The sequence below is a fragment of the Aedes aegypti genome, chromosome 3 (genome assembly GCF_002204515.2).
Source record: "Aedes aegypti strain LVP_AGWG chromosome 3, AaegL5.0 Primary Assembly, whole genome shotgun sequence".
In the NCBI taxonomy this organism is placed as follows: Eukaryota; Metazoa; Arthropoda; class Insecta; order Diptera; family Culicidae; genus Aedes; species Aedes aegypti.
In genome coordinates, this window is record NC_035109.1 from 353,582,341 (window position 1) to 353,595,401 (window position 13,061).

Genomic DNA, 13,061 nt, shown 5'->3' on the forward strand with positions numbered 1-13,061 from the left:
AATGAATGATGGGTGATCGATGCGAATGACGTAAAGCAAAGTGCACCGCTTTGTGTTGTCGCTCTGGATGTTGCGTTTATGAAGAATCATGATTATGGCTCCAGAAACCATGATTTGTCGTCCTGATATCATGGCCTAATCAATTTATGAATTTCATGACTTGTAAATCATGGTGTGGGAATCAGATTTTTATCCGTGTAGGTAAACAAATTTCGTTCACTCGAACATCCTTAGATTTACTATTAAGATTCATAAACATCTTCTACGGAAATGCCATGCTTCTTATTGCCCTTAAACAATTTCGACCAAATAATCGTCATTCGATTAAGTTGCATTATCAAATAACATTCTTACTGGACGTCACTAATCGTATGGCAACGCAATCATATGCCAAAATAGTTGCAATCACCATTGGATCAATAAATATAGAAAAAATAAACTTTTATATATAATACTTACGAAGCCAGCTCCTGAATTCCCAGCGAGTGCAGCACCGTCGGCAAGCTTGGCAGTGAGTGACAGGATGTCAGTGCCTGCTGTCTCGGGTAATAAAGCGTAAGGACAAGACAGATTTCCTCCCGAGTTGTCATGCCACCTGTGGAAATCAGAAATATAGAGAAAAGACGCAACATTACGATAGCAAAAAAAAAATCAATGAACCATAACCGGAGATGAGCTTGGCGGTTTGCTCCAGCCAGCTAGGTACAGGGGTTAGACAAAAAAGCTGAAATAGGTGGAATTTTGTAAGAATTCAAAAAACGCATAACTTCCTTGAAAATTGATGAAAATTCAAGCTTCCAGAAGCATTCTGCGGTTAACTTTATCTAGTAACATACAATGACCAGATTGGACCTGATAACCATTTGCCACCTGAGTTGTAACGGGTTTCCGTAGGATATGCCAAAATGTTAATTCTTTCATATTTTCATCTGGTGTGAATCTTTACCTTAGTTGATATTTTTTCTACAAAGTATGATGTCTGATGACAACTGCCAAAGTCTAAAAAAAAAAACCCGTTGAAAGCCGTCGGAGAAATTTCTGTTTCCACAACAACGGTTCCGGAAAAGTGATCATTTTCGTTCTGTTTCAGAATTATGTCAATATTTATATTAAACTTCATGATTTCTTTAAGATGACATCTGAGCTGTTATTTGCGAGACTCCAACGACACTTGGTAAGATTGGGGTAGGTTTCGAGTGCCCCATGGAATAGGGACAATACAGAATGTCTGTAACTAAATTGAAGTTCAATTAAAGATTTTAATTTTTTTTTGTTCACGATCGGACATTTCTAGAACCCATGTGAAATTTATGATTAATGAAAATGTCATCGTATCAGACGACATTCATTCTACGGTTTTTTTGTTTTGTTTATCGATGTTCATTCTACCGCTTGTACTTTGGGTAAGTAAATGACTATAGAAAAATCAATTGACTGCTGATCATGGAAGCAATACGAACGTCGCGAGAAATATTGAGTGTTTAGAGCACTAGTTCTGCCCCAGAGTTAACAGAGCATATATTAAGTCAGTATTGAAAAATGTCAACACAGTTGTGATTTTTTTAAATGGGTTTTTCGAACCCCTTCTCTACCCCCTCCACCAGAGCAGAAAATTTTTATAAGAATTGTCAAATATATTTTTGAAATTCAACAGCAAAATCGACAAACACGAAATGCTTTAATATCTGCGATGCTGATATGCCTTCGACAAACTGCTCATGATAGTCACAATGCTTCTTACTGTGGCTCGCGCTGAAAAAGCATTCTGTGCGTACAGAAATGTAGCTTGGATAAATTTACGAAAAGAAACTACGAAAAATTTAAATTTCAAAGATATCAGAATATTGAAATCCCGTGCAGTTATTCATATTTGAAAAAGCAGAATCGAAGCCAATATTTGTAAAGAACAAAATATTCTTTGGAACCCGAAGGTTTTTTCATACTTAATGAACATATTTCGGAAAACTTCCGGAAAATTTCATCAGGTACAACAGATTTCCTTCAAGTAGCGTTGTAAGTTCATATAAAAATGTATGCCCATGATGGACAAGTAAAGCTTTATTTTGCATATGGTGTAACGTTTTTTCTTCAAAGTTAATCTAGCAATATTTTTAAATTTTTCTGTTCGAAATTTTTTACATCCGTTTTATTCTCCCAAAAACACATTATCTTGAAGTTCATAAAACCTCCCCCTAAGGCTAAATCCTGGTTGCGCTACTGATTTTAACCAAAGCAATATGCCTCAGAATGTGGGAATTCCAACTTTTACGTATATTTAGAGCGTGAGAATTTTGCGTAAGATTAATTTGATTTTATTTAAAACAAAATCTTTGTACCTCAATAGGTTTTTTCTTAAGGTTTGTTTGTGTTACCCTTTAATAACTTTTCAAAAATTAAAGCAACAATTGTTTGAAGGTGAATTGAATTTGCTACTGGTTGAGCTATCTGTTAAATCACTATCCGTATTATTTATCTTTATAAAATAAACTCATTCTTTCAACATACTAGTCATATCAATGTCATCAAATTTACGATCGAATTTTTGATAATTATTGAACTCTTTATTCTTCAAACATTACTCATTCTTTTATTATATAGTTTTAATTTTGTTTATTTTTATTTTTTTTAATTCAGTCAATTTATTAACTTACTTTCCGGGAACAGATCATGTATGACTAAAACTAGCAAATCCGTTAAGCTTTACTTATCCTTAGTTTGATATTTTTTATCCTTCCAACACTGCCTATAAGTTACCATAGCATGGTGATAACATTGGAAAACAAAATATTTTTCAATGTCTCAACTGTTTGAAACATTGTTCAGTGTTTGAATTTTACGTTGCATTTCTATCGATTTTCTTCGTATTTTTATTTAACAAATAGATCGAAGTTTTATTTCTTTTCAATCTTTATAAACGAGATTTTAAGCCCTGGGCTAGCTCATCTTGGGACCAACGACTTTACTTCCCTTCCCTAAGGAAGTCGTCACTATAACCTTTACGTCATAAATGACTATCTCGGGGATGGGATCCCAAGTCCTGGGCGGGAGAGGCGTGTGTTGTAACTACTGGGCCCATCCCCTTACCAGGTTTTTCAGATATTCTCGATTTTTTCCGTATTGTCCATTCGACGTTTTGACCCTTTGACGTTTTGTCCATTCAACATTAAGGATTCGATATTTTTTATTTTCGACGTTTTGTCCCTTCGATGTTTTGTAATTCAACATTTTGTCTTTCGACATTTTGTCTTCGACGTTTTGGCATTCGACCTTTTGTCTTTCGATGTTTTGTCACCCGACCCCCTGCATCTACGCCAGTTCATGCGGGAAGGGGTGGTAATTTTATGGCAGATATGCTTGCTGTTTAATCAGCAGACTGCCTATGTATCAGGTGAAAGGAAAGGCGTGCTATAACGATGGCAGAATGGAAACGTATGGAAACGGTTATTTTCTCCATCTCTGGTTCTAGCAAATGGTATGAACTGTGATAGATCAACTGTGATAGATTCGGAGTGGAAGATAGAGATAAGTGATAGATACAACTACAAAGTACGAGTAAAAGGACGGGCATGGGATTGATCCCATGACCTTCTGCTTACGAAGCAGAAGCGGTAGCCATTAGACTGCAAAATCCGTGTTAACATCGAAACATGAATATTGCGATGTAAAAAGGTGTTGGTTCGAAAATCCATATGAAACAGTTATGCTTTTATGGGCAGTGTAGTTTTCAATCTGTCCAGGATATCTGAACTTTGCATAGAGCAATAAAGGTTTCGTCGAAATCAAAGAGAGCTGGGAATTTCATATGAAAAATTGGGATTTTTTGACTTAAAAATGCAATTTCACAAGGAATGCTCAAATATTTCGAGGAAAATTATGTTTTCGACTGAAAAATGTCTTATAAATCAAAATTTTTGAAATAAAAAAAATCATTCAAAGAAAAACCAGAGGCGAATGAACCGGTCGGTTTAAAACCTCTATAATAATTAAAAAAAAAAACAAAGGAAATCGGAATAGAATTTTTAAATTTTTAGAATGGAATATTTGGCAACACTGTACCAAAGAAAGACTTATTTAACGGTTTTCGCTATGGCTAATAGTTTTGAAGATATAAATTGAACGATGTAAGCAAAATCATGGGCTTTTGTCAAATTTGCGAGCACGGGAATTAGTCCCATGAACCAAGGGGTGGTCCGATAGGCATAAAAATTGGACTTTTCCCATGTTTCAAGACAATGAACATTAAATGTCATATCAAATTTTGACAAAAAGTTAGTTGGAATCGGTGATGGTCGATTACTCACACGTGCTGTGGGCCCCTAGTATGGGATGACCTATATGTTTTTCGTTTTATCTGATAAACATAGGCAAACAAATCGTTCTCCGTTCCTTCTCAACGGTATAATAGTTCAACATCATTACCGAAAGTGACAGTGTTTGCCAGCGTACACAATGGCCTGATAAAAGATTCAAAAATGTACAATAAAATTACAGAAAATAATAAGAACTGCTTTGACTAGCCATATACAGCGTTACGAAAATCTCATATTCTCATATCTCACGCTTGATATTTTTCACGCCTCAGTTGAAGCTTGCGCAACTAACAGCTAAAACATCATGCATGAGTCGGCTCATCCAGTTGACTCATTGGTTTGTATTTACACAGTTTTCTTACACAAAGTACTAATTCTCTGTTTCTCTGCTCGAAATTTAACAAATCTTATTTAACAAATTTAACAATTATAATAATTTAACAAATAACATCGAGATTTGATATATTCCTGATGGATTTTGTGAAGAAAATATTCGCATCACGAAGCACTTCATGAGTGTAAACCAACGCAAAACAAACATGACAAACTCGGGAACAGGCCTGATGTGTGTGAGCTTTTTTTAAGGGCGCAAATAATGCTGAACAGCTCCGAATAGGTCCACGAATAAATTCAGCTTTATTTCTTCGCGAGCATAACAGATTTGAGTAAATCAACACTCTGATGCTCGCGAGCGTTTTTGTTTTTTGTTTCCGTTTTGGTGCAGCAAACATATTCGTCACTTTCCCTTTTTCTGTTCGTGATTGATTCATTTTTAGAGGGGGAGAAAACTAATTTGAGATTCCCAATCATTTTGCATTACCTGCTAGAAAAAGTAACAGTAGCACCATATTACCAATAAAATCATTAATGAACTTGATGAGTTTCCTTGCCGTCGTCAAGTTAATAAATTGCAGTTCCTAATATTTTGTATAAAAGTATAAATGATGTTGTTGTTAACAAAACCAATAAAACATTGTTAAAATTCAAAAATATTTCATGCAATCTATTATTGTAATTTTCAGTAACACTTTTTTTTTCTAGAGATTCACATAATCTGTGAATCTCTAAAAAAAAGTGTTGCTGAAAATTGCCCAGGTGTAATATCGGTATACATGATCTTTGTATTTTTTTTTCTATCTTTTTTAACGAGATTTTTAGCCCTGGGCTAGTTCATATCGGGACCAACAGCTTTACTTCCCTTCCGAAGGAAGTCGTCACTGAAATTTTTAGTGACTATCTCGGAAATGGGATTTGATCCCAGGTTCTCAGCGTGAGTGATCTTTGTACCTTTTAAAAATCCTTAACGTTTACCTCGGATATCCGTCCAACATGAATTATATCGATTTAAACAACGTGATTTATCATATATGTTCAATGACAAAAGTTGCACAAATTTTGTAAATTGTTGTCATCAAACATGATAATTTTTGACTGAACAATCTGGCAACTCTGCTTTGTTCTTGTTAACTAATTTCAATAAGGAGCTATCAAGACTTTTTGTAGCTCCACCGTGAGCTCTGAAAGAGTAGTGTGTGATCCTTTGACCGTGACGCTTGCTCCTGCCGGGGCAGGTGATGCGGTCAGAATCGATCATGTTACGTGTGTAGTGTAGTGAAAGTGTGTAGTATTTTGCGGTAAGCACAGTGCTGCGACAGGAGAAACAGCGTTACATCCTGGTAAATTCATTCTTTATTATTATTTACTCACCTATTACCCTATGAAACTAAATACGTGCCAGGGTCGAAAATTTAATTTTCGATTCGGGAAGTATAAAAACATTTCAGATATCCATTTGATATATGGGTGTTTTTATGCGGGGCTTACTGTATATGAAAATGACCTCAGAATGTGTGTGTATTTACTGCCATTCTTGAAATGGGTCGTTGGAATTTCAGTAGAGCTATCACCTTTCATCTCCTGGGCTAAAATTGTCTGCAGATATAAAGATATCAAAGGGTATCAATAAATACATGCATACAATTTTCTTCCATAAAAGCACTGCCGGTCAGTGGGAGGTGGATTGTATATACACACACACACACACACACACTCCACCGTGAGCTCTGAAAGTTATGAAAATGTTAGAGCTGTTTTGTTTAACTCACAATTTTGCGTAAGTTTTCTTATAAGGTACCCTGGGGGAAGTGTATCAGTGGGGTAAGTGGATCATTTGTCCATATTAAGCATAAATGCTGGATTATGTTCAATGTTTTTGCACTATTGCTTTGTTTTATGTTATATTCTTACGTCCACACTAATACTATTATAAAACTGGTACTACACGGACACTAACACAAGCAAACTTGATGGCTGCAAAAACCAATTTATTTTAAAATTGTTTTCCATCAATCAAAAATCTATTGTATCTCTGTCTAAAATCGAAAACTATTAGTTTTTTCAACACATGGTGAGCATTTCAGTTCTAATTGAATGAATCACAATGAAAAATATTTGATTTTTATAAATAAATACGGATATATTGGACATGCTACACTTACCCCTACTTTTGAATGGGGTGGGGTAAGTGGATCAAGTATTCTTATCATTTATTCGCAGTCTGCTTACGAGAATTTGAATAAGTTTTAATATCCGAAAATGTTGTTTTCTTAAGCTTTTTTCAACCCTAGCTTAAATTTGTCAAATTGACTATAAAAAATTTGAATTTATCCACCTAGTAGTTTTTTTTAATCTTTCTTGTATAAAAAATATTAAAGAATGAATATTGCTAAATTCAAACAAAAATTTTCGTGGTTTTTCTAAGATGAATTGCAAAAAAGCAATAAGGTACAGTGGGGGAAGTGTAGCAGTGGGGTAAGTGGATCATTTGTCAATATAAAGCATAAATACTTGAATATGTTGAATATTTTCGCCCCTTTGCTTCGTTTTAGGTTATATTCTTACGCCCATACTGATACTATTTCAAAACTGGTACTACACGTACACTAACACAAGCAAACTTGATAGCTGCAAAAAGTAATTAATTTGAAAATTGTTTTCCATCAATCTAAAATCCATTGTATCTCTGTCTAAAATCGAATTCTATTATTTTTTTCGACACATGGTGAGCATTTCAGTTTTAATTGAATGAATCACAATGAAAAATATGTCATTTTTATAAATAAATACAAATATATTGGACATGGTACACTTACCCCTACTTTTTAATGGGGTGGGGTAAGTGGATCAAGAATAATTATCATTTATTGGCAGATTGCTTACGAAAAAATTTAATAAGCTATAATATCCGCAAATGTTGTTTTCCTTTATTTTGTTCCATTCCCAGCTTGAATTTGTCAAATTGGCCATGGAAACTTTGAATTAATCCACCTAAAAGTTTTTTTTAACCTTTCTTGTATAAAAAAATATTAAAAGAATAATAATTTCAAAATTCACACGAAAATTTTCGTGTTTTATCTAAGCTGAGTTGTAAAAGAGCAAAATATACTTATTTTCCAATCTAAAGCATAGTATCGTACTTTATTTGACCATATAAATTGTTCTAGACAGATGATACACATATATTCATAAACAAAATAGAAGGATTTCAGTTTGTTATTCAAAAGTAAATGTAACTAATGTTTTTAAACCATGAGTGTTCTTCAAAAATATCTTTAAGAATAATCCTACAATACTTCTGTATAACTTATGCGTATAAAAGGAAGAATTTTCTCCAAATTTTTCTATTTACAATGTTTTTTTTTTGTTCTTATTAGTATGAATTAATATATACATACTTTTTATAATATTTTGATTAAATAAAAATACTTTTTAATTTTTAAGTATTAAAATGTAACATAAGTAGCACTAATAACAAGAGCGAGGGTAATATCATTCTTATTAAACATAATCACATTACATTTGTTTCGAGAACAGATTTTTTTTTAAAGGTGGTCCACTTACCCCACCATGGTGGGGCAAGTAGATCATTTGGTGCAAATTTTTAAGTCTCTCATACTCAATACATAACAATCAGAAAAATCGAAATAAATGACGATTTGAAGTTTATTAGTCCCTTATTTGTTATCCACAGAAAAAAGTTTGAGTTACATTATTCACGTTAGCTGTACATAATAATGAAGTTAACTATTGATTTTTCTGTATCCACTTACCCCACGGTATCTTATATACATTTTTTTCAATGGACCGATGCATGTGTTCACTAATTTGACGTTTAAGCAGTGCAGAATTTACTGGTTACCATGGTCACATAAATAATGATAATAGATGATACAAACATATTCATTAATAGAATAAAAAGATTTAAGTTTTTAACACAAAAATATATGTAACTAATATCTTTAAACTACGAGCATTTTTCTAAAACATCGTTAGGAACAATTCTACAATACTTTTGTATAACGTATGTGTATAAATGGATAAATTTTCTCCAAATTATTCTAGCTACAATGTTTTTTTTGTTCGTATTATTTTGAACTTATGTATAAATATGTTAATACTATTTTGATATACTAAAGATACTTTTTTAATTTTTATGGTATCAAAATGTAACAAAACAAACACTAATTACAAGAACAAAAGTAATATCATTCATACTATACATAATTACACCACATTAGTTTTAGGAAAGGATTCTTTTGTTGGTGATCCACTTACCCCACCATGGTGGGGCAAGTGGATCATTTGGCGCAAATTTTCAAGTCCCTCATACTCAATATATAACAATCAGATAAATCGAAATACATGACGATTTGAAGTATATTAGTCCCTCATTTGTTATCCACAGAAAAAAGTTTGAATTACATTATTCACATTAGCTGTACATAACAATGAAATTGACCATTGATTTTTCTGTATCCACTTACTCCACGGTACCTTACTTTTGAAAAGCTTTATTTGTCACATATATCCATTATATCCATATTACTTATTTTGATGAAATGACATTTCTCTTAATAATTTACAGTATTGGACAAAACATTTGCAACTTTTTCGATGATCCATACAAAATGACCAACTTTGATAAGCTAGATCTCAGCTATTTATGGACCGATTCGAATGAAACTTTCACAGAACATCAGATATAACTTGAATTTTAACATATATTTCTGAATATTTTTTCCAATCACGAGTTTATAAGTAATAACGGTTGAACTAAAGTGCAATTTTCGACGAAAAATTCAAAACTATTTATCTTTATGTCTGATGTTCTGCCAAAATTTCATTCAAATCGGTCCATAAACAACTGAGATATAGCTTACCAAAGTTGGTCATTTTGTATGGAAAATCGAAAAAGTTGCAAATGTTTTGTCCAATACTGTATATTCGTGACCCTTAACAAATTATTAGGCATAAGATGTTTCTTACTTCAATATATCTTTTCTGTATACGAAAAATTATTTATGGTAATATCATTATTAAAAGCAATATACGATGCTTGAAGTGTTTTTATATAATACGTTAAAGAGCCAAAATTTGAAGCAAAAGCAAAAGCAATTATTCTTGTACCGTTTTGTCTCAAATTCCGAACATGACTCATATTCCGAACAGTGGCGATTTCAAAGATATAAATATATATTTTCACATCTTTTAAATGTAGAAGACTTAAATCATAGGAGAATTGATAATCATGTGAAAAATTGAAGTGGTTTTCATGAAAATTCGCTATGAAAAGTCGAGTGTTCGGAATATGAGTCATGTTCGGAATTTGAGACAAAACGGTATGCGGTTGTGCATTTTTTTAAGTATTTCCATGCATTTACTTCAATTATTGCTGTTTGCGTTTGACGTGCAAATCCAATCTAATAGAGCTTCAAATGCGGTAACACAAAGTAACCAAAAGATATTAGATAAGATGGTGTTCCCGCATTTGATATTTGCGTTTCAAACCTAGCTGACCCGACAAACCTTGCTTTATCTCAAAGTAGGTTGTTTGACAATGTCAACCATAATTCTACTAAAAAGTGTTTGTTTCCTACCCCGGGTTTTCCGATTTTCCCGTGAATGTTTTCGTCGTTCAAGCGTTCAATTTAACACTTCTGAACACTTCAAGAACATAACTGTGAAAAAATCAGGTAAGGGTTGATTCACAAATTTCATAACGCCAAAAATGGCCATTTTCGACACCCACCCACCCCCTCGTAACGCTTTTTGTATGAATATTTTACAAATTTTGTATGAGCCGTAACACCACGAGGACACCCACCCACCCCCTTTAGCGTTATGAAATTTGTGAATGGACCCTAAATCAGTTGACTCGCTCTCAAGTTATTTCGTGACATACAAACACCATTCCATGTTTATTCATTTAGATTATTTATTTAGATGAAAATATTAGAATGATTGTTGAAAGTTTGATAATTAAGTACTATTGTTTGTTGCAAGATGCTCCATATATTGAGTGATTTGAAATACTCACAATTTTTGTTCCTTCAACTCAAGGTCACTAAAACTTAATCCATATCAGTAGGACACTTGACAACTGTTTTATTATTTAAACTTTTGAACGTCATCTAATAAGCTTTGAAGTTGAAAGGTGTTTCAATTTACCTCGTTTGATAGTACTTTGAGGATTTTAATACGAAAATATGTACATATAACATACAGTATCGAACATACAATGCACCATAGTTTCTCATACAAAATGATCAACTTCAGAGAGCTATATCTCTGCCTTTTTTCAGTTGATTCTTTTGATTGTTTTCTGTGGTGAACTACAAAACACCACAATTATTGATAACTATTGGAAACGTCGCGTGAAAAATATTGGTTGAAGATAGTTTGAATTTTGACAAAAGAATTTATCAAGACACAAGTGATGTAAGTGATTTGTTTACTGAAAGATAAGGACCAAATACGCTACGACATGTAGTTTGTTTGCTACATCACTTTTGTCTTGGTGCAATTTTTTATCAACATTCAACCTATACGCAATTTTTGAATAAATAGTATTCACACAACTTTAACAATAGTTATCAAAAAACTGAGGTAAATTGTAGCTCGTCACAGAAAAACGGTGGAAATATAGCTCTCTAAAGTAGACCATTTTGTATGGGAAAACAGCGTCCCTGTATTTTATATGTCCGATACTGTATGTATAATGACACACTAGAATAGAATTTCGTTTAGAATGCCTTTCTTACTACTAGTACGATTTGAGGGCGACCAATGAGATATCGATCTGTGCGATTTATAAGTTTGTTATCAATTTTTGAACGATGCTGTTACTGGCGGGTACCATTGCGATATTTTTACTCCTAGTTTTGGGTGGAATTAGGGAATTGAAATTGTTGATCAGCCAACGGTGGGTTTGAATTTGTTTGTCAACTGATATCAAGTCCAGACAAAATAGATTAAATTTATCGCGTCAAGTCTCATCAATTTTCAAGAAACTGATGCTTGTTTGAATTTATACAAAATTTCATCTATTTCATCCTTTTTGTCTAACCCCTGTACTTTCGGGGACACATTGCTGCATTGTCATAACGGATCTTACCCAGGGTAATGGATTTCCGCGAAGAGCTGTCATAGATACATTCGGCAATCAGGCTGTCACCGGGGAGTGCCTTCACCGGCGTCGGCAGCCATCGGTAGTCCTGATAGCTCGGATCGACGTTGGTGTCATGCACAATCGGTTGGAGTTCCTCGTTTCCACGAATCTGAAAAAGTGAAAAAAAAACCGCAAAGGAAACGGGGGAAATTAAATTCCTTCGCTCGGTGCTGAAAAATCCAACACACGTGACGTTCTCACCTGTCTCAGCTTCACCTGCCGTCCGATGAGATGAGTGCGCGTCATCACGGCGAAAATATTAATTCCCTCCTGGGGGAAGCTTTGCTGGGTGCACGCTCCGATGCAGTGCCCTTCGGAAACTACCTTCTCCTGGCCGGGCGGGATGATGTGGCGCCAGTTTGGATCTATTCCCACCGACAAGACACCGGCATCGAAATTCCGCAATGATTGCGTGTAGTACAGCTTGAGGCCGGAATTATCAACCACCTGCTGCTCGGCCTCCGGTTCGCTACCGTCGTCCCGGTAGTCGTCTTGGTTTTCCCGGTCTTCATCGTAGTTATCGGCATCATCAGCAGCTTCATCCTCACCGTTGTGGATCTTCATATTGCGTTGCTGCTTGCTCAGATTCTTCCGGTAGAACGACGAGAAATCATACGAATAGTCCGGATTGTTGTAGTGCGTTTCCAGCAAGTAATACGTGGCTTGATGGGAGTCCAGCGGGTAACCGGCTTCCTGTGGGAAGCTGAAGCCCTGGATGAGACAGTGGCGTGATTGGAAGCAATTAATCAATTTAAATTGAGGTATATTTTGTGTCGTATATTGAATTATTTTTTTTTTCTATTAATTTAAAACACATGAATCAACTTGAAAAACATGCAATAGGTACCCGTTATAGGAATGGACTCGCTTAAAAAAGTATTGCAACACTTCGATGCATATTGAATCACTCCCAAAAAAAAGTTTAGCATCACCTCACATCATCCGGTGAGTTCATATCAGTACACAGAAATAATTAAAGCAACATGTAAATCATCAGAGCTGTAACGGGGGGGTGTTTATTAGTGAGGGCGGAAAAGATCTGGGAGTCACCAATAGTCAGTGATGCGATCCATGGATAAGGAGGAAAAATACAGCTTAAAGCTAGTTTTGCATTTTGTCTCGAGAAGTTTTTGGTAGAAGATTTAAAAAATACGTCAACATCCATAACGCCGAACCATTCAAAAGATGTTTTAAGTAATAGTGAAAAGAGAAAAAAATACGTCTACATTTTAAATGTGAAACAA

At 34.3% G+C, this 13,061-nt stretch overlaps 1 protein-coding gene across 2 annotated transcripts in view; it reads right to left on the reverse strand.

The window, feature by feature from the left end:
* The window catches only part of LOC5574699 (MOXD1 homolog 2), a 383,444-nt gene that overhangs the window by 87,195 nt on the left and 283,188 nt on the right, over positions 1 to 13,061 (reverse strand). For both annotated transcript variants that reach the window (XM_021855282.1, XM_021855283.1), the window contains exons 6-8: positions 12,019 to 12,528; positions 11,764 to 11,926; positions 460 to 595 (exon numbers count right to left, since the gene is read on the reverse strand). In XM_021855282.1, coding sequence (XP_021710974.1) covers positions 460 to 595; positions 11,764 to 11,926; positions 12,019 to 12,528 — 809 coding nt within the window. The remainder of the gene's footprint in view (positions 1 to 459; positions 596 to 11,763; positions 11,927 to 12,018; positions 12,529 to 13,061) is intronic.